At 37.4% G+C, this 20,486-nt stretch overlaps 1 protein-coding gene across 4 annotated transcripts; it reads right to left on the bottom strand.

Annotated features, from left to right (window-relative positions):
- Positions 1-551: 551 nt before the first annotated feature.
- On the bottom strand, positions 552-19,395 carry LOC103707955 (uncharacterized). 4 transcript variants are annotated; one of them, XM_088711909.2, is made up of 16 exons: positions 18,923-19,395; positions 16,179-16,267; positions 15,739-15,805; positions 15,523-15,638; positions 15,265-15,331; positions 15,087-15,135; positions 10,385-10,470; positions 9,991-10,253; positions 9,849-9,904; positions 6,821-6,906; positions 5,327-5,419; positions 4,362-4,824; positions 3,696-4,228; positions 1,449-1,680; positions 1,009-1,356; positions 552-898 (listed from the first exon to the last, which is right to left on the bottom strand). In XM_088711909.2, the coding sequence occupies exons 1-15, from the start codon at positions 19,097-19,099 to the stop codon at positions 1,079-1,081; spliced, it is 2,655 nt and encodes an 884-aa protein (XP_088568035.1). In that variant the 5' UTR covers positions 19,100-19,395; the 3' UTR covers positions 552-898; positions 1,009-1,078. The 4 variants fall into 4 exon arrangements, with proteins under 4 accessions (XP_088568035.1, XP_088568037.1, XP_088568036.1 ...); XM_088711911.2 differs by having other exon boundaries at positions 1,009-1,338; XM_088711910.2 differs by having other exon boundaries at positions 4,371-4,824.
- Positions 19,396-20,486: the final 1,091 nt, after the last annotated feature.

Below are 20,486 nucleotides of genomic sequence, written 5' to 3'. Positions count from 1 at the left end.
TCACGGTTTTGGAGAACCTTTTGCACGGATTTGCTCCAAAAGAAGGAGCCATATTCTAAGAAATCTAAAATAAAGCATGAAATGGATAAAGGGAACCAGAAGCATTAATTACGAGGGAAGAAAATGCTTGGATGTGAATAAAGGACCAAAGAAGCCAATAATTTTCATTAGTACAAGGATTCTTCATTAATCAATGTTGATGCTAAGGATGAACTCAAAAACTTCCCGTAAATCCAAAGAATAAACACAGAATAAAAGCTATAGTTCTAATAAATCCTTCTCCATTCCCACATAGGCCTTTTTAGAACAGAACCAATCCCCAGGCTCCAGCGGGTTGAGATGAGGAAGGGAATGGCTCCTGCAATCTTGGAACAGCTCCAGCGGCCAGCAAAGGGAAGGGCATTCCAAACCAATGCCCGCACTGGAGCTTAACCTGGTTTCGTGATGGGCTCACCGGGAATAAGAGGTTAGGGTTTTAAAATTTGAGAGGAAGAGGAAGGAGGTTTTTCAATTCCATGAAAAATTGACAGAGAGACTAGTACTTCGTCATGTAACGCTTCAACTGTCAGTCTGTCATATAGCCCTCACACGTTACAAATGCTAATTTTTCATACAATACTTCCAATTGTCATGTAACAACTAAAAATGTAAAAAGCCCCTGCATGAGAAACAAGTTGCTAAAATGAGTAGCTAAGTTACATTGTATGAAGAACCCAGATCATTATTGAATAACAAGTTTACACAAGCCAAAATCTTCTTCGCTGCCACACTGTGGAATCAAGACCAAGATTGAAAGCTCTACAAACCAACAAAGACTGGAGAATCTAAAATTATGACTAGAGCAGCTCATATATATACTCTCAAATAGTAATAGATCTTCCTCTTTGCTTTCCAATGCCTGAAAGAAATAAAATTTCACATAAAAAAAACACAGACCAGGATTTAAGGAAAAATATTGTTAAATATGCTGAATCTTCAAATATGTAGCTGGATTGTTATGGTACTTACCTATAGTAGTGGCTCCCTCAAACCAAAATCTTCTTATTGCCTCGTTATTATTTGTTTAATCACTTCTCGCTCACAAACCTTCCTGATCAGCCATCTCAAAGTCGTCAGTAGATTCAGCATCCTCAGAGTTTTTTATTGTATCAATCTCGGAATTGGTCTCATTTTCTTCCAATAATGTGCCTCTTTCACTTCCAAAACGCACAGCTAGCCTTTCCAGTAGTTCTTTAGCATCCAATGGCGAGACTAGGATGCTCACATTCGTCTTGCCTTTCCAGCAAACAATGGCAATTGTCGAGGCATCTGCCACAATATTATCTGTTATTTGGTTTCCTGCAACCAGAGCACAATCTTTTCCACATGAATAGAGATTGCTAAACCAATGACTCAAATATTTCCAAGATTAACAATAAATGAGCATATATGAGGCATATAATAGTCACCTTCATTAAGCACCACCACGCAGCAACCTGACATCAAATTCGAAGCCTTCTCACCAAAGCTGGCATCAACAAAATCTGTGAATTTGACGGTCCTGTACTGTAGAAGGTGCTGAAAGTCCACAAAGGATGCATACAAGATCTGTTTGCTGATGTATGGAAGCAGCAATGGTAATCCTTCTGATGATACTCGGAACAAACATGGTGATGAGTCATCCTTTGGTTTTTGTCTCTCCTGATTTGATCATAGAGAATATGTAGTCACATGAAATCAGCTGCCGCAATGGCTCAAACATCATAGTGAGATCAAGATTTTAGTGACATAGAATTACTTGAAAATTTTTCTTTATAAATATCAAAGCATTCTTAATTCCTTCACGGATTAACTAATAAGCAAAGGAAACTTATTTGAACCTAGGACATAAAAAGTATGCCCATTGTTGTTCGAGTACATCTTTTTAAATTTTAGCCATGGTCTGACACTCAAGTATAAAAGCTATATAGTGGAGATCTTTTACAACTAATATACATCTGAAACTCTCTCTCTCTCTCTCTCTCTCTCTATCTCTCTCTCTCTCTCTCTCTCTCTCTCTGTGTAGCTCTATGTAGTATTTGCTTCCTATGATGTCTATATGATGCTAGGTTTATTTATTATGAATTACCTTCTGCTGTCCATATGCGTGATTTTATGATATACTAGCAAACATGCATGTGTGATGCATGTTTGCTAATGACATTCCCTACAATAAGAGAATTAATGATGATTCAAATATTTGGAGATTGTTATTTGGGGATATATATATATATATATGAAATATAAATTTAGATTTTCCATAAATTAGAATATAATAAATCGCAAAGCTTCTGTGGAGCATTTTGTCGAACAAAATTGTTACATGCAAAAAATTCTTGAGACTTAAAAAACAAAAATGCAGCAGAATTATTCCATCAAAGCACGTGATGTGGTAAGTCTGGGAATGAAATTAAGAGAACTGAATATAGATGATCAAGTTATCAAGGTATAACTTTTTTTTCTTTTTCTTTCTTTTTGGGTGAGAACAAGATGGATGAAACCCATCCAACTTCATTTCATTGAGATAGTGAAAGTGAAGAAAAAAAAAAGATCTACTGATGGAGGTAAGTCAAAGGGCAGCTCCAATAGACATTACATAACAGGCAAAATCCCAATATAATTCTAACAAGACACTTAGTTCCGTAAATATATGACATGTAGAATCCAAATGACACGACATACCCTACAGACACGTTCCCGAGAATAAACCCCACTAACTACACAAGAAAAGTAACAGGTCTCATCAACATCATTTAAAATACAAAAAATTACATACTAGAATAAACATTGTTTCTCCTTTCCAGTGGGAGATAGAATACCTATATGTCTTTCTCTGTTAACAGTCCCATCTCTTGAATCAAGTTTCACCTGAGGGAGGGAGAGAGACCAAAACAATTGACAGAGATAATGGAATTCCTGGGTTGAAATTTTCTAGACGCCACCAACACAGGCCCCTAATCAATCCATAAGGTCATTTTTGAAAAAAGAAAAACTAAAACAAAGGACAATGCCATATAAGGGTAATATGCAAAATGATAAGATGAAAAGCTTGGTACAACTAAGAAAAAGGACAATGTTTGTGGGTGAGAAGGTTTGCATACAAAAGAAGACCTGTCATCGCCTACCACCCACACAACAACAGTGGCACAAGTCAATAATAATGTAAGGCAGTCAAACCAGCATTTGCATGTCAACAAATCAATGCACTACTTCTGTCCTCTAAAGACGTATTATGAAAGAAGCAGTCAAGTCAACCATATTATGGGATTTAATATAACATTATTATAAATCCATAGTACGTAAACTATAGGTAGTTTTGTCAGATAATCAACTGCACAGGTTTACGATACAGGCAGATGTAAGGATATGCTTCCAGGACAGACCCAACATCTATTTCCAAGCTTTATATTAAATATAACATCAGCGTCAATTACCTAACCTCTAAAACAATACATAAAAGTTCATAACAAAAGTTATGGATAATTTCAGATGAACAGGCACAAGTGCCTTCGTGAACAAGTGCATCAGGTTGCAATATAAACACAGTAGGCTATTTGCTAGAATGGTAAAATTTAGTTCAGAAGTTTGATAAACAGCTATCATTATATTAGGGTATTGTAATCTCATATGCCCTTCAGAAGGAAAGGAGAAAATGTGCAAGGGAAAGTAACACTTACAAAAATCTTAAGGCCAAGAGACGTTATCTTAAGTCGTTGCCCAACACTGAAGTTTAGCTGGAGGACATCATGAACTGATTTTGATACATAATAAATCCTCTTCACATGATTAGCGTCATTATTTCGAGTCACAAGGTGACCATCAAGGGCAAAACATTCACTGATACCATAGAAGGATCTTATACTGTTAATAGTAGTTTCATCTGTGAAAAGTACAACAGGATCAACCCCTCTCCACTTGCCCTGTATCTGTAACTTTCCCTTAACGTTTTTCTTTCCCACTTGGCCAGTCTCCCCATCACCACAAGCAACCACTTCCTTTGAGTCTCTAACTTTGGAACACATATTATTAGTGTTTGAATTTTCTTTTGACTGATCACCTATTAACTTGGCACTGGAAGCTGCTTCAGCAACAGTTTGATGGTGTAGATCTTCAGATGGCTTAATCTCTGCCTTAAGTTCATCCTTACGGTTTTCACCCACAGCTGCTGATACCTTATTCCTAATATTATTTGACTGCTTTGTATCACTAGCTGGAAGAAGTGCAAGAAGAAATAATAGTCAAGCAAACTCACTTTTGTCATGGCAATCATGCAACAAAGCAAAACGATATGCTAAAATATGCTATTCTGAGAAAACATTAAAAGACAGAGCAAGTAAATAGACCTGAATTACCATGCAAATGGGATAGCTTCTGAAGAACAGCAATGAAAAATGCTCCACTGTTTTGATCATGAGGAAGGATCCTCATGCAGCGCTCAAGCGGAAAAGTTGAAAATTCAACTTTGGAATCGCCATCTAGTTCTTCAGCAGCTGGACTTTTGTTGCTGGAAACTTCCTCCAATTTCTTTGCAGTTTCACCAGTGTCTGCCTGCACTTTATTATTTTGCGAGTCCCCACAGTGAGTTTCATGTTCTTTGCTTTTATAATCCTGATCTCTCACTCTCAGATTGGTAATATTCTCCTTCCCAGTATTAGTACCAAGTACTTCTACTTCCTCTTGAGCACCATCACATGACACGGGTCTCCCTCCGCAGCTTTGATTAGAAGGAAACATGCTTGGTGATATCACACTCCTATGGATAGGGACATCTTTATAAGAAGTTAGCCATAGACCTTTATCTTTTACCTGTGAAGTTAGAGTTGACAAAATGTAAGCAGAAACATCTTTATTGACGAATATAGGAAAACTCAATGGGACAGCATCCAAAAAATATTTATCCAGGCAAGAAACAATCAGGCCTTCAAGCTGCAAGTGGTATAATAAGGACAAAACATAATGGGCAATGCATGCATCAAGGCTTCGAAAGTGCATGTGTGTGTGTGTGTTGTGTGTGTGTGTGTGTGTGTGTGTGTGAGAGAGAGAGAGAGAGAGAAGGGGGAGTTTGGACCACCCTAAACATTAAACTTTTGGTGAGAGATTTAATGAATCAAAACTTCAAAACCAATGATAAACCATCAAATTGAAGATCCAAAATGTTGAATGTTATACACACACACAAAACAAAAGTGCTAGATACCATAAATCATGTGTTTTGGTGGTCTTTAACCAAAACCATCAAATAGATGCAAAATGGATAATTTAACAGAATGATGCTATATTTTGCTATAAATCCAACTTTGAACCTGACCTTCCATGTCTTAAGACCAGGGCGGTGGATCAATTCAGGTAGCTCAGACGAGACATCAACAAGCTCAACTGACCCCCCACTTCTCCGAAGAATCTAGATAGATACGAGACACACGACCCAACATTACAAGGAGTAAAGTAGAAAAAGTATATAAAACTGTAACAGGCAAAACAAACATATGTAAACAACATTTAAAAAAGCCCATATTGGTAAAAGACACGCGTAAAAAATAAACTGAACACGTATTGAAAACCACTGAAACCAATCGGATGATGTGAATGATAGCATAAGGCATGGCGACTGAAATCAGCTTCAAAATATTCAAGTTTGCCAAGGACTCACATGATTGACAATCATCAGAAATTTAAGCAACAGCATGAAAATTCAAAGAGTTCATCACTGGCTATTATAAAGAGTCAAATCAAATAATATCATGAAGGTATATAAGTTGAGTCTATCAATTTCATAGAAAATCAGCAAAAACAAATTTTAAAAAAACTTCTACGCATCTTCCTGCTAAATTAATTAGCAATACATGATGGAAATATATTTGGTGTCTGACTTTTGAGCATATGTAAGAGTTATTGTATTCAAGAATGTCCTATTTAACTAGACCAATCAAGTTGATTTAATGAGCATGCAAATTGTAGCAAAGGGTATACCCATTATCAAGTCCTAGTAGCATTACAAATCTCCAACTAATTTGGAGCCTGAGTAATTTTTCAAATTTTAGTAACTATATAAGTTTTAGTCTTTTGCGATTCCAAATCGTTGATCCCTCAATCTTTTAAGATTAATCACGAAAAGTCAAAAAAAAAAAAGTCGAACATAATGTAGTGTTTAGAATAAAAGGGAAGCATGTAGAATAAGAGGTATCGTCATCTGATATATGGTAGTTATGCACCAAGAAAGCTACTATAATGAAGTCACACTGAAGTGGTTGGAAACTTAGGTTTTCTTCTAAATCTTGCAAAATGAGATATAATTACTAGTAATCGGAATTAAAAGATAAAAGTAAATAGCAAGACAGCACATCAAATGCTGAAAAAGTAAAAATTTAAAAAGTGAATGTGCTCAAAAGTATACTAGCATCTAACCAAGACATAATAAGATCGACTAGGAATATAGTAATATTGCTCGGGCATATGACGTATAGCCCGTAATAAATAATGATATCATCATAGCATGGTAGGCCTTTTCACAAGTACTTAAGCCCTTCAATTTATTTGAGTGAAATGTGGAAACTAACTTACTAACTTCTGTGTTTTACTTTCATATGTTTAAAATAACCTGGTGATTAAACAAAGATAAGCAAATAAAAAATGTTGGAGAGTAAGATGTAAACAAATTTCATATAATCAAATAGTAGGAAGGAAATACCCAAAAAGTTCAAAATGAGAGATCTAACACAATATTAACAAATGAGACTTGTGTTGGATGGTTAATTTTATAACACCTAGTAACATAATATCTTTCTAGTAAACATTAAATAACCTCAGCTACAACAGCCTCATCTTCCACTGGATTCATTGAGCAAGTAGAGTAAACCATTCTTCCACCCACTTTAAGCAAAGCTATACCTGCAAACAGCAATATAATACTGGCATAAGCCTAAACCTTGATGACCATGGCCTTGAAAAATCTTGCCAGCAAAAATACTAATAAGTATTATATAAAAGAGTTTTTTCTTCATGGTCATCATCGTGCTTCTGTTTACTCAATGTATGTATATTGACAACTTCAGAAGAAAAGAAGCTTCAGATTTAGATCCAATGATACAATTAAGTAAATGAACTTGGACATGCAATAAGCAAACAACTGCAATTGATGTGGTAGAGCACAATATAAAAAAGAGCACAGAGAAGCAGTTGCTGATCTATGTCAAAAGCAGTGAAGCATTATTGTGGTGTGATGCTAGATCTTGTCTTTAATAATATAAGGCACACTTGATGCTGAGGTTCCTGTCCAAATCCAGCAACAATTCATTTTTTTTTTTTTACAACAAAGACTTAGCAATTTGTTCTTGCAAAGCAGAATGAAGCAAAAGAAGTTATGATCCATCAAAGTGATTTGAGAATGAAGCCACGGCAGTTAACTTCAGGGGAAAAAATGCAAGTTCAAATCAGCGTTAGTCAGTAAGTTCATTATGTAATACTTTTGAGGGACTGCAAGAGTGGTTAAATTAGCGAGAATTGAGGGGAGAGAATACAAAATAATATTATCTTGCTACACCGGATTCATTTTATCAAAAAGAGTGGAAAAATGTGGAAATGTGTAAGGAATCAAGGCTGTAATTAAAATGTAGGGACAAGAAAACCCCTATAATAAAATATAGGGGGTAAAGAGGATACATAGTAGATCAGGATGCCTCTAGCTGGACCAAAGCATGACAAATATATATGCACCTCAACAGTGATGTGCAATTACTGAATATGAACCCTAAGCTGAAAAAGGACAAGCTGTGTCCTAGGGATCGCAACGGTATGGATTGGGTAGGCCATTACTTGTAATCGCCCCGTACTTGCCTCGAGGCGACGCAGGACAAGTAGAATTAGATGGGGCGGGCTGGATTGATTGGGTCCAGTAAAGCCACATTTTTTATTTTTTATTTTTTATTTTTTATTTTTTTTTGCATATGAGTCAATTTTTTTGCCTCGGGGAGAAAATTTGGGAAGAGTTATATATATCCAGGTCGGGTTTGGGGCAGATTTTACCATTACTCATACCCATCCTGGATCCGCTGCATGTCGGGTAAAACACACCCCAAAGTCGGGTTGGGTGAGGTACATGACGGTACGGAGTAAATTGCCACCCCTTGCATGTCAAATGATGATGATGATTGTTTCAGTTAGAAAAAATGAAAATTATACATCTTAGGATGGGTACCTATGTATAGCAATTCAACTAAAAACACAAAAATAAGCACTAAGATTAAAATAAGGATTCCTACTATAACTAAACAAGGACTAATTAAAATTTTGAAATAAAAATTTAAATTTAAAGCTACCATTTATCATACACAGATCCTTTGGTGGGAGGAGGAGAACAACAATATCATTATCATTATTAACATAAGCAATCACTTTTTGGCTCTAGTCCTAATCCTTTGGGAGAAAATTTGCTAGTTCGTAGTTAGAACAGTATAAGTGCCCGTCCAGCTTCCAGTTCTCCACAAATGGATAGTCATAATTTTATCAATCTCATCTTCTTTGGAAAAAAAACTTTGTTTCATATGAAAAAGCTTCAAAAAGGCAACAGATCAGGCATTTTACACTTGTCTAATGCGAGCATGGGTGTTCGCTAACCATAATTTCAAACAGCAATAAATAATTGAAATTCTGTATAAATTCCAATGTAAATTCAGAAACTAGTAACTTGTAATTATCTCAAGTGTGCAACACCAAAACTTTTCAATATGCTTTCACTATGAAATAAAGAGTAGCTTCCTGGTCCAAACAAAATAAGTAACGGCTTTAAATAACTCACATCAAATATACATGATAATCTCATTATCAAGGTCACTTTACTTCTTAGGCCCAAATCTGGTCAGCACCATTACTACATAAGGCAGATGATGGTCTTACAAGAAATATAGCAAGTTTCAACTAAACAAAAAAAATGATTTGATGCGCACATGCATCCACACACAGATGCACAAATACACGGGCACATGCACACAGAATTACTTTTCTCAAATATCAAAATAGAAGCAGTTTTTGCCTCTATGTTCCATGTTATCAAGTCGTACAGAAAGTCATATCCGTCCACTTGAACACGTTACATGCATACAATATGCAAAAGACACTGCTTATATTTCCGTCTATCAACTAGTTGATGGAAGACACCTTCACTCATTATTCATTTATAGTTTCACAGGCTTAATTAAGAAACAATTCTAAGTAAATATCCCGCATGCTCATGTATCCATGTTGGCATTTACAAGTATCTTTCCACCAACAAATCAACTATTCCTATCCATATAGGGGGGTAGTCGAATCTCCATCCCCTTTTCCATTGTCCTTTTCTAGAAACTTTCTTATTATCATATTAAGAAAATTAATTGAAGATGAGTTAATATCTTGCTACTCTCAAGACAAGTAGTGATCAAGCCTGTATTTTAATTACTAAACTTTCCACCCCTGTCCTCCATACCTTCCCTTTATATGTGAAAGGGTGATATTAATAGATAAATTATATTTTTTTGACTATTTAAACAGACAATAATAAAATACGAGAAATTATTTAATAATTATACATTTATCATTTATGATTTACAATATTTGATTCATATTATTTTCAGACATGAATTACATGTGCCTGTTGCTAACAATGATTGATTTAACACCTTGCACATCCAAGAGGCATGCTAATACACAAAAGAGATGTCTGTACGTCATTAAAAACACATGATTCCACTAATGACAGCAAATTTATCAGAAGCTAATGATACTAGATGTGGAAGTCCTAGTTTAAGGAAGCGGAATATTTAAAAAGAAACTGATAAAGCTTCTATATTTGTTACCACGCATAGCGATCTCCACTTGGAGACGATGAATACCATTCCCCATTCCTGCATTCCTGAAGGTAGTTCATGTGTCTCGAGAAATTAATTCAAAGAATAACAGGATTACATATCAAGAAAAAGTGGACATGTAAGGCATTACCATTTTCTCCAAATATCAGGAGCCTTACGCAGAGTGCCATCACCACTGCAAGGAACGTCACATAAAACACGATCAAATTGCAAAATGTTTGCTTTCAGTTCTTCTTGTCCTCCTTTGAAAGTCTCCATATGATCCATTGTTAAAGCACAACTAGGAAAGTGCTGAGCTTCATGATTTGTTACTATCAAGTTGGCACTGCACATCCTTTTTGTCTGGTGGATGAGGAGATTGCATCTTTGAACATCAACATCATTAGCTATTATCTGGATTATGAAACACAGGGAAATCAGTGATTGCAACAGTAAAAACCAACACTCAGATTTAATTCAATCAGGATGTTAAATAAATAATGAATAAGAAATAGCTTGGAGATAAAGGGGGAAAAGTAAAGCACCAGCCCATTGGGCAGTAATCCAGGTTTAGTTGATTGGTGTATAATTTCAAGCAACTGGAAAGTTTTAGATCCGGGAGCTGCACACACTGCATATATCAGGATGGTTAAAATAAACTTGAGTTGACAAAACTGAGTAAGCAGTATTTTAAAATCAAAATTAAAATTAACAAGATTCAGCATGAAATATATGACTCCAAATCTGAAAGAAAAATTGCAATAAAACAAGCAGATGTAAATAATAAGACCTCATATGCACTTGCATCATAAAAAGGTAAGAACTAAAGCTTGCAAATTGTAAATGTCTAATATTAACTTGAAACATATTAAGCTACATCAAAGCAAGTAAATTGAAACCATACCCCATCAATCCGAATGAAAACCAATTAATAAGTCTTAATTTCAATTTCTGAAAAGGTGGAAACAAAAGGCAAGATAGTCAAATTAGATTAAGTGCATTGGATAGCAAAGAGGAGGTAGCTAAAAATATCAAATGCATGAAAGAAGAAAGGGTTTGAACCAAGGTCTACTATGCCGGTACCGGACACCGTACCGGTTGTCCGGCGGTACGAGTCGATACGGGCCGTGTCGGGCCCGTACTGAGAGAGAAAACCAGCCGGAGCCAGAGAAGAAGAGAAAGAGAGAGTGAGCGGGAGAAGGAGGGAGAAGGAGAGGCCGCGGACACCTGCGGAGGGATGCAGCCTCCGCCACGCCCCCGCGGCCCCCCCGCCCCTCCGCAGGTGTCCGCGGCCTCTCCTTTTCCCTCCCTTCCCTAGTCGCTCTCTCTTTCTCTTCTTCTTCTCCGACTCTGGCAGCAAACCGTTTTCGAAGCCGGAACCATACCGATAAGCCGCAAGTACGATTCGAAACGAGTGGAACCGTCCGATTTGGAACGGTTCTGCATCTTTGGTTTGAACTTTGAAGAGACTTTTTATTATGATGCTTAATATGGCTCTCTCCATCAAAAGAATAGCAATGCAGGATATTTCCAACAACTGTCAAACTAGTTGCAGAATACTTTAGATCAAGGCTTGAAATATCAAGATACAATATGTATCAAAACTAGTTACAGAATACTTTAGATCAAGGCTTGAAATATCAAGATACAATATGTATCAAAACTAGTTACAGAATACTTTAGATCAAGGCTTGAAATATCAAGATACAATATGTATCCATTGATACATAGCATACCAAGCCCTTGGTGGTATAAAGGTGCATCACTTCAAGCAAATACGAAACAGCCCCAAAGTGATCAATATTGCTCAAAATGACTAAAACAACATGTTTTGCAACCAATCTCCATCATTGTACAGTAGGACCAAAATGAGGGAGAAAGGAAGATTACCTAGTGAGATTGACTTGTGGAATTAAAGTTTGATTTTTTATTTTTGGGTCTCAAAAATTATTCTAGCTAGGTAAATTTTCTCCCTCCACCCTTTTGCCTTATTCCTTCTAAAATCCAGTTGGAATATTGTGTTTAATTGTCAAATCATGGGAATTTGGCAAACAACAATTAAATATTGTTTGATCATCGGATTCATGAATTAGAGCATAAATCGAAATCAAAATCAATAATCTCGGGGGATTTGGCGCAGGATCACAAAACCTACACCCAAAAATTAAATAAATCCGAAAGATAACCAAAAAACCATGCTAACGGCACACCAGCCAAGGCTATGTATCCATCAATACCCTTTGTCAGCACAATCCTTGATATAATGCACACAATAGCCACCCCCAGTTGCTATGATGCATCTGTCTAGGAAGGAGAGCTATCACTGTGTTAGTAGAAGACTCAGATCAGGCTGAAGACACTCAGGAACAAAAAGATGAAATCCCACATGTGACCGTGAAGGGTGATTCAGGAAATGAGTCTTTGGATCTAATGGCACAATGTTCCAATAAGCGGACGAGGGATAGCAACTTCCATACAATGGGCAGGTGCAGAGGACATTCTAATATTGTCACAATTGATGGCAGAAGCACAGATAATTTGGTTTCTATAAAGCTAGTCAAGAAGTTGGGCCTCAAAATTGAAACATATCGAGATACCTGTAGCTTGAATTGGCTCACAAAAGAAAATCAAACCATGGTTACAACTTGTAAGGGTCAATAATTTGCATATTCACCTTGCAGGTCAGTAAAAGATTATGTTAGATGCTGTTTGGTCCTGATGGATGCCTGTGATATTTTACTTGGCAGCCTTTGGTTGTACAATCAAGATGCTGTTCTAGTAATGAGGACCAATAGCTACACAATTACAACCAATGGGTGATGTTATTGTTTGCATCCTATGAAACAAGAGCTGAAAATGGAACAACATGGAGTTGATTGTCTTTCACATTGGATGCCTTGAGCAACAGCTGCTTCCATTTACCAAAGGATTCTCGGCACATATCTATGATATACTTCCACATCAACCTTCATGGCTAACCAAGCATAGCAGAAGCTATTGATGCATCGAAGGTTGTAAGTCATCGACCTCAACCCTAGGATGCATCGGACTCTATGTTTAGAGCAACCTTGGAGGGTTGTTCTATGGTTAAATGACCTTAAAAACAATTCCACTGGGATACCATGCCAACCAACTAGACATCTAGGATTCATGGAAGGACCCTCTCTTGCCCATAGTTCCACCGCCCAAGAATCCAGCAGATGAAAATAGAGGGTCGATATCAGCTTGAGGACCACTTCTAAATCATAATCAAAAATTCATGGATCATAACTAGGTCCATAAAGCCAAACCCATTTTGATGAAATATGCATGTTCGATAAGGTTTTTCCTTTTTTCCTTGGTTTTTTTGTTCTTTTCTTCTCAGTTTGATTTTTTTGTGATGTATGTCAAAAACAAATAATGCATTCCCAGGAGGAATTCTTTCCATTTGATGTCTTTATACACGTGTATATTAAAAATAAGTATTATAAGAAAACCACCTAAAATGATATGTTAGCACAAAGTTGAAAGACTAGGTGCTTCCTAGTAGTCCTAGATCAAACCCTCTAACAGATCGGGTCTTGGGGCGAGTCCGAGACCCCGGTAATTATAAAAGTAGTTTGTCTTGATTGATACTAGTCTTACTAGCCAATGCAAACCAGTTTGACGATCGAGACTAGTAAATACCCACCAATAACAACCAAGATGCATTTAAGGAGAGGCCTCTGTTCTTGGCTCTGTTAGTTTTGCCTATATATACATCTTTAAAAATAATCTGAGAGCACAAGGAGAGGCCTTGTACCAGCACATCCTCTAAACACAAATAATCTATACTATAACATTAACGGGGGGTCCAACGGCTTTCGGAGGGTGATGCGTCTCCGTCTCTATGGTTGTGCCGCATGTCAGTTTGTTTAGCCATTGGATGTCACGCTTGGTAGCTTCCAAAGATATCCACGTGTTCGTGCGAACATCCGCATGTAGCCACCATCCACAAGAGTCCGCCATCCATGCGTTTGGGTACAGCATGCAAAGATTGCCACATGTCGCCATCTTGCCCATCCACGTGCTAAAGAAGAGTCTGGCACGGCCAAATCGTCTCTGGTTTGTGGCCTGCAACCATTGGATGTGATATGTGGTGACATATGGAGATGCCCTCACATCCGTGCCGGATATGCCCGCACATCCGTGCCGGACATGCCTCACCACCCGTGAGTTCAGGCACACCGCACAGCAACTGCCACATGTCGTGATCTCCCTTGTGTAACAAGAGAAGGGAGAGAGGAAGAAAAGGAGAGAGAGAGAGAGCTTAGATCATGCGCATCATAAATCCAATCATCGGTTCAAAAAACCTGCCCTAACCATAAAATACGTCCGCCAAACTGGTATCGGGACTCGTGTCAGTCAGCTACCGGTTTGATACGGGATAAACTGGCGTTCGACAAACCATAATTCAAGCATGTTAAAGAGGTGGGAAGGCCCGAACCGGTTTCACTCCAAACCGCCTAGTTTGGGGCGGTTTAGGGAAGATTTCGAAATTTAAAACCGAACCAACCCGATTCCCTACCAGTTCGGTTTGATACGGGGTAAACCGGATGGTTCATCTTGGTTTGGCATATCTTAAATAAGACAAAACCCTAAACCCTCTAGACATTCCATTAGAAACAACAAACAACAAAAAAAATAAAATAAAATAAAATAAAATAAAATAAAAATTGGCATCCCAACGTATAGTGCTAAGTCATCCTATACCTGACTGACACCAATTCCAAGGTTCATATTCAAAAACTTATTTAACTAGAAAAATGGAAAAAAATAATCTTAGCATGGTGATCTATCTTTTTAAAGCAAAGTTTTAAATACTAAATTCGATACCCATACCGACACCCAATTGTTAAAACTCGTTCCGAGTGTCAATATAGTACATCCTTTGGTATCAAGATGACATGAGGGCATCCAAGGTACTACTTTCTTATTAGTCCATTATGATGTAACCAGCATGATCTGTTACTCAAGACCTTGTTTTATAGTATATACTAATAGGATTGCCTATTGTTTATGCAGATGCATGTCAACAATCAGCATTATATGCAAAAACCTTAATGGATACAACCACAAGATGTGATACTTAAAACCCTTACTCCAGAAATGAGCCAAAAAGAGGCACCTCTTGGGGAACACATGTTGACCTCCAAAAGGAGTTGCATAGTAACAACTAAAAATGTACAAGTAGCAATAAATCAACTGATAAATGAATTAGCGGCTTACTATCAAGAATACGGTGATTCGGAAGTACATCCAAGAACAACGGAGGTACCTGCAGCAATTATTTAATATTAAATATATTTTCTTATAAATTGCCAAGAGTAAGAAACTGTTCTATGTGAAAGTAACAAGTCAAATTTCAAATTGAAATCCTAATGCAAAACTAGAAGGAAATTCCCACCATGCTAACAGCTTCCTGCCTTGTTATGTTGCCAACCTCATTTTCCTGCTTTAGAAACTCATGGAACCTGAAATTTAACAAGGAAAATGCATGATCCAAATGGAATTGTCAATTTGTCAGCAGTACTAGTTGACTATTTTCATAAATAATTACAAATTAGAAAATCACAAACAAATTTTTAACGAGCAATCATGCTGTTAACTCCCAATAAAAAATATAATTTAGTAGTAAGAAATAAAGTAGATTCCCGAGCATTACCTCTCAAGTGCTTGGTTTTTCCTAAGTTGCATCCTGGAAAAATTTAAGTGCCAGGCAAGATTCCCGGGATACCAAGGCAAAGGCCTGATAGCTTCTATTTCATGTTCATCATTAACCTGCCAACAATAAAGAATGACCGAAAAATAAATCAGGGAGGTCAAAAATAAATGACTTCTCCAGCATGGATATCAAGCAATGTAATACAGGGATCGACACCTCAGCCTCCAGGGATTTCATGAAGTCATTCCCCAGCTGTGATAAAATGTCTGGAAAAAACTGGCTACTGCAACAAATTAAAGAAAATTTTATTTTACCCAATGACAACATCACCAAACACCATAAAGATAACAAACTTGGTGGCCATTAAGATCTCAAAGTTCTACAAAGAAAATCTGCAAATATCGGAGAAATATGAAAAATGCCAGCAAGCTGTGCAAAAGCAAGAAACTTGCACTAATGTTTATATTTTAATGTTTATTAGTTAGCTTCCTGATTGACAATGGATAGAAGAAAATTAAGATATAACAGAACTTACTCGTGCTTATTATACACATGAATCATACTTCGCTATAAAGCATTTAGCAGAACATACCACAAAGTCAGCATCAACTAAATTACAGCACAAACCCTAAATAGAAAGCATAATGAAAAATTACCTGGCATTGATTCTAAATGCAGCTGGCAGCGGCTTCCGGAGTAAAGAAAGGAATTCTTCCCACTCATCTTCAGGCACAATGCCTTGCTCCTATTAGCAAATTTAGACATTTTTAAAAATTATATTTGAACAAAACTAGCAGTACCTAGAAAATCTAGGGAACAATTTGTGGTATTATGCATCTGTACCATTCAAACTATGATTGTGGATGGCCAGTATCAAACGCTTCTAAGATCAACCCAAAAGTAAGAGTGTAAGACTATATTAAATCTTAGACTACTCAATCAACCATGCAAATATATATCAAGAAAATCATTAAGCATTAAAATTTTCAATTTTTTCCTTAGACATTGTCTCAAAAATCTCATACAGCACTGGCCCACGATGTTCCCTTCAAAATTAAATAAAAATAAAAATTAGATATGGAAGACTTGATTTATATGTCATCAAGCAATTTGGTAGTTTTTAATAACATTTTCAAGCTACAACCATTCAACTCTCGAAGAACTGCAATGGATTTAGCAAAAATAATATCATTAGAGCTAAAGTCATGTGCAAGAACAAAATACATATAAACAAGAGCTTTTAATATGACAAATTGTCAGAAGAACAACTGATGGGACATTGACAGCAATTTGGAACATTCAAATCCAGCAGTTTTGTATTTATCAATACATCCTTGGATGCTCCAAGTTGTAATACTATCCTTGTAGATAGATTAGGATAACATGATGCATTTAGATTATTATGATTGTCTAAAACAATGGTTACTCATATAGCATAAACTTTGTTTCCCTCAAAAACAAGCATATACTTTGTGCATGGTATATTAAGCAAGGACCGTTGAACCATCCCAAATCGGGCAGCTTAGGCATACCGAACTGGACTGATTGGTTATTGCGTGGGTCTGGCCCAATCCGACCCCTGAACTAAACCCTTCTGTCATAAAAACCCTCCCAATCCTTTCCCTCTCACTCAATTCTCCTCTCCTGATCTTCCTCTCCCCTCTCCCTTCTCTCTCGATGCTCCGTGACAACGATGACTCTACAATGACAATGCTGGCTAGGGTTAGGCTTCCGCAATGACAACTCCATGGCTAGGGTTAGGGTTTCATCGTTGTTGTCAATGAACTTTCCTCTCTCTCCTCCCTTTCCCTCTTTCTCGATGCTCCTCTCCCTCTCTCTCGATTCTCCTCTCCCTCTCTCTCGATTCTTCTCTCCCTCTCTCAATTCTCCTCTCATGATCTTTCTCCCCCCCTCTCTCGATGCAATGCTGGCTAGTGTTGGGTTTTGCAACGATGGCAACTCTATGGCTAGGGTTAAGGTCCCATCGATGCTGCCAACGAGGTATGTGCCTCTCTCCCCCTCTCTCTTTCTCGATTTTCCTCTCCCAATCTCTCAATTCTCCTCTCCCTCTCTTTCTCTCTCTCAATTCTCCTCTCCCAATCTTCCTCTGTCCTATCCCCTCTCTCTCCATGCTCCATGACGACGACGTCGTTGCGACAACAATGGCTCCATGATGACGATGATGGCTAGGGTAGGCTTCTACAACAACAATGATTCCGTGGCTAGGATTAAGGTATCATTGCCACTGCCAATGAGGTATGCTTCTCTCTCCCCTCTCTCCCTCCTTCTCCACCCTCTCCTCCCCCTGGTTCTAGTATGCCTCAGCTAGGTACCGTATATACCAATATCATACCAAACCAGTCACCAACTAGTACAACTCCTCTTATCGGCTCAGGGAACCTTGATATTAATGGACAAAAATAGTAAAATAAAAAGAAGAATAAAATTTCAATGCCCTTTTACAACTTTGAAGAATACAAAATAGTTATAAAGATGATTGCTCATAACAAGTTGATCACTAAAAAGTCATGGGAAACTCCATCACTAATCCAAAATTATGATTTATCACTTTAGGACTTCATGCATAAATCCTTAATTCTTTGTGTTTAAAAAGAACCTAGGTTAGAAGGCATAGAATCAATTAATAGAAATGGCACCAATGTGCAAAAATTATCTCCTAACCACAAGACCTGGCAAACATTCAACTTCTCTTCTAGTTTCATCTTCATCATATCTTCAAATATTGACTTGTCAGTCAGATCGTATCTTCAAAATCATTATGACAGTCAGATGAAAAATGTACTTCTACAATTTGTAAAATATAATCTCATAGATCTGTTGTATTATTTGTTGTTGACTTGACAACCATTGCCCTGGTTAATATGTGTCACTACCTGCCCACAAGTTTGCATTGTTTAAACCCCAAACTCCTATTCCTACCAGCTACCAGCTAACAGCACTAGACCTTTGTTTGAAATTAAACTAAATTTGACACTTGCATTTCCATGATGTTTCAGACCATCATAGACAATCCTATGTTAGAATGCTTCCAAATTTATTTGCGAAATGCCAAGATTGACTAGAAACCATTAACTAAATCTCAGAAATACTTCCCGTGCCACATTTCTATTACTCACAATATATACAATAAAAAAATAAAAAATAACTTTGGACATCATAACTACATACATATTAGCTTTACTATCAAAACTTTAAAGAAGATGGCAACTTTAGAAAATCACCAAAACATTTTTAATGCTGAAAGCAGCAATGAGAATCGATATCACGCCCATGGAGCTTAAAATCTTTACAGATAACCCGAAAAAAAGTATCTGGAAGGAACCTAAGCTCGGTGCACCAAGAATGGATCTTGGCAAGAGGGGAAGAGAGATGGGATTACCTTGTAGTACTCCTCAAATCCGGGGTTTTGGTTGGCGAAGGTCTCCCACGAGGGGTTGGGGTCGTCGGTGGTGGGGCCATCGGTGTGCGTCTTCTTGGGGTTGTGCTTCCAGACGTTGTCCCGGTTCTGCTTGAAGTGCCGCCGCTGCGTGCGGCCACGCTTCTGCCCGCCGCCCATCACCGCCGCGCTCGCGCTTCCCTGGATCCGGTCTCGACGCCGGCGAACGTGGACGGTGGGGGCGGAAGGATTGTGGGGCTCAGACTCGCCGAGAGAAGGGAGAGAGGAGGGTTTGGGGTCTGGGTTTTAGCCCTTTGATCGCGAACATGCGGCAGGTGTTTAGGGGTTGTTTTTAATTCCGCCACGAACGCAACTATTCTTTTTTTTTGGCTTTTCAGACTTAGGATTTCTTTTTAATTTTTTTTTGTGGGGGGGGGGGGGGGGGGGGGGGGGGGCGCAGAAACTGTTTCTAACTCTCAATTAAAAATGTGTTTTTAGTATTACAGATATATGCATTTTTTTTTCTTTTTCTTTTTTTTTTTGAGAAGCTTTCATTGTAAAATGTATGTGCGCATTTGACACTAAATGATTATTATAAATTGTCGCTTATCTAGTATCTATTAAGGTTATAAGCAAATCTATCTAAACAAATTTTAACATCAATCGTGTACTAGAATAATTATAGGAAAAAAAAAAACTCAAATATGTGTAAGGGAAAATAAAATGGGTAATTTTGATAAAACGCCCTTACAAGTTTCTATGCTGTTATATTATAATATAGAATTACCAACAACCACTTTTTTGTGTAGCTTTTCGTCTAAAATATTATGATTTGTGGCTTCAGTATTAGATCTCATTTTTGCCTCTTAAAATTTTCTTAAAATAGAAAATTAGACACAATAATGCCTAGTCAAATTGATTAAGATAAATTTGATGCTACTTTAATCCAGAAATAAATAAAAGTTATAAAAACTTTTCTAGAAGAATATTAGCACGGCGAACTCCGGTAATCTTAAAAAACAGTCCTAAGAAAGTAGGGCTAGCATCTAGGTAATTACCATTTCTATTCGCTAAAATAACCCTAATAAATTGGCTAATAAGGAATTAAGCATTGATTGAGCTAGAAACTGCCCACAAAAGCAGCCTCAAGAAGTTTGGTCCGGAGCACCAAAAAAAGAGGCGAGAGTCCAAATGGATGAGACACGAAGGACTGCAAGGATCTTTTTCTTCTCTTATTATCATGTTGCATCGCCCAAGAAGATGAAGTAACTTAACACGCTCGTTAGTATAGATAGATGGATGATATACAGAATAGTACCAACCAAACATTTTGGGGTTCTAAGTCCTAGATGGTGCATCTCCAAGTATTGAATCCAGGCAATTACAATATGGGTGAGACAAAAACAGAAACATTTTCCCAATCGTATAATGTAATGAATCTGGTATTATATTGTAATGTACATATATATGCATCAATACATATGCACACACATACATATGTATCAATTATCTTCGAGTTGGACTGGGCTGAATTGGGTTTAAGCTCATCCCCAACCAACCCAATTTG

Source organism: Phoenix dactylifera, chromosome 15, assembly GCF_051530095.1.
Source record: "Phoenix dactylifera cultivar Ajwa chromosome 15, Ajwa_hap1_PhDact_Kaust_v1.1, whole genome shotgun sequence".
Taxonomy (NCBI): domain Eukaryota; kingdom Viridiplantae; phylum Streptophyta; class Magnoliopsida; order Arecales; family Arecaceae; genus Phoenix; species Phoenix dactylifera.
Note: the sequence above shows the minus strand (reverse complement) of the source record. Positions and strands in the feature narration are given on the sequence as shown.

Bases quoted from the DNA above. Each gene is read 5' to 3' on its own strand.
- LOC103707955 (XM_088711909.2), bottom strand. From the start codon at position 19,099: ATGGGCGGCGGGCAGAAGCGTGGCCGCACGCAGCGGCGGCACTTCAAG. The intron at 16,268-18,922 runs GTAATCCCATCT...ATTTGCTAATAG, and splicing joins GATTTGAGGAGTACTACAAG to GAGCAAGGCATTGTGCCTGA. The intron at 5,420-6,820 runs GTTATTTAATGT...GTATCTATCTAG, and splicing joins ATGAGGCTGTTGTAGCTGAG to ATTCTTCGGAGAAGTGGGGG.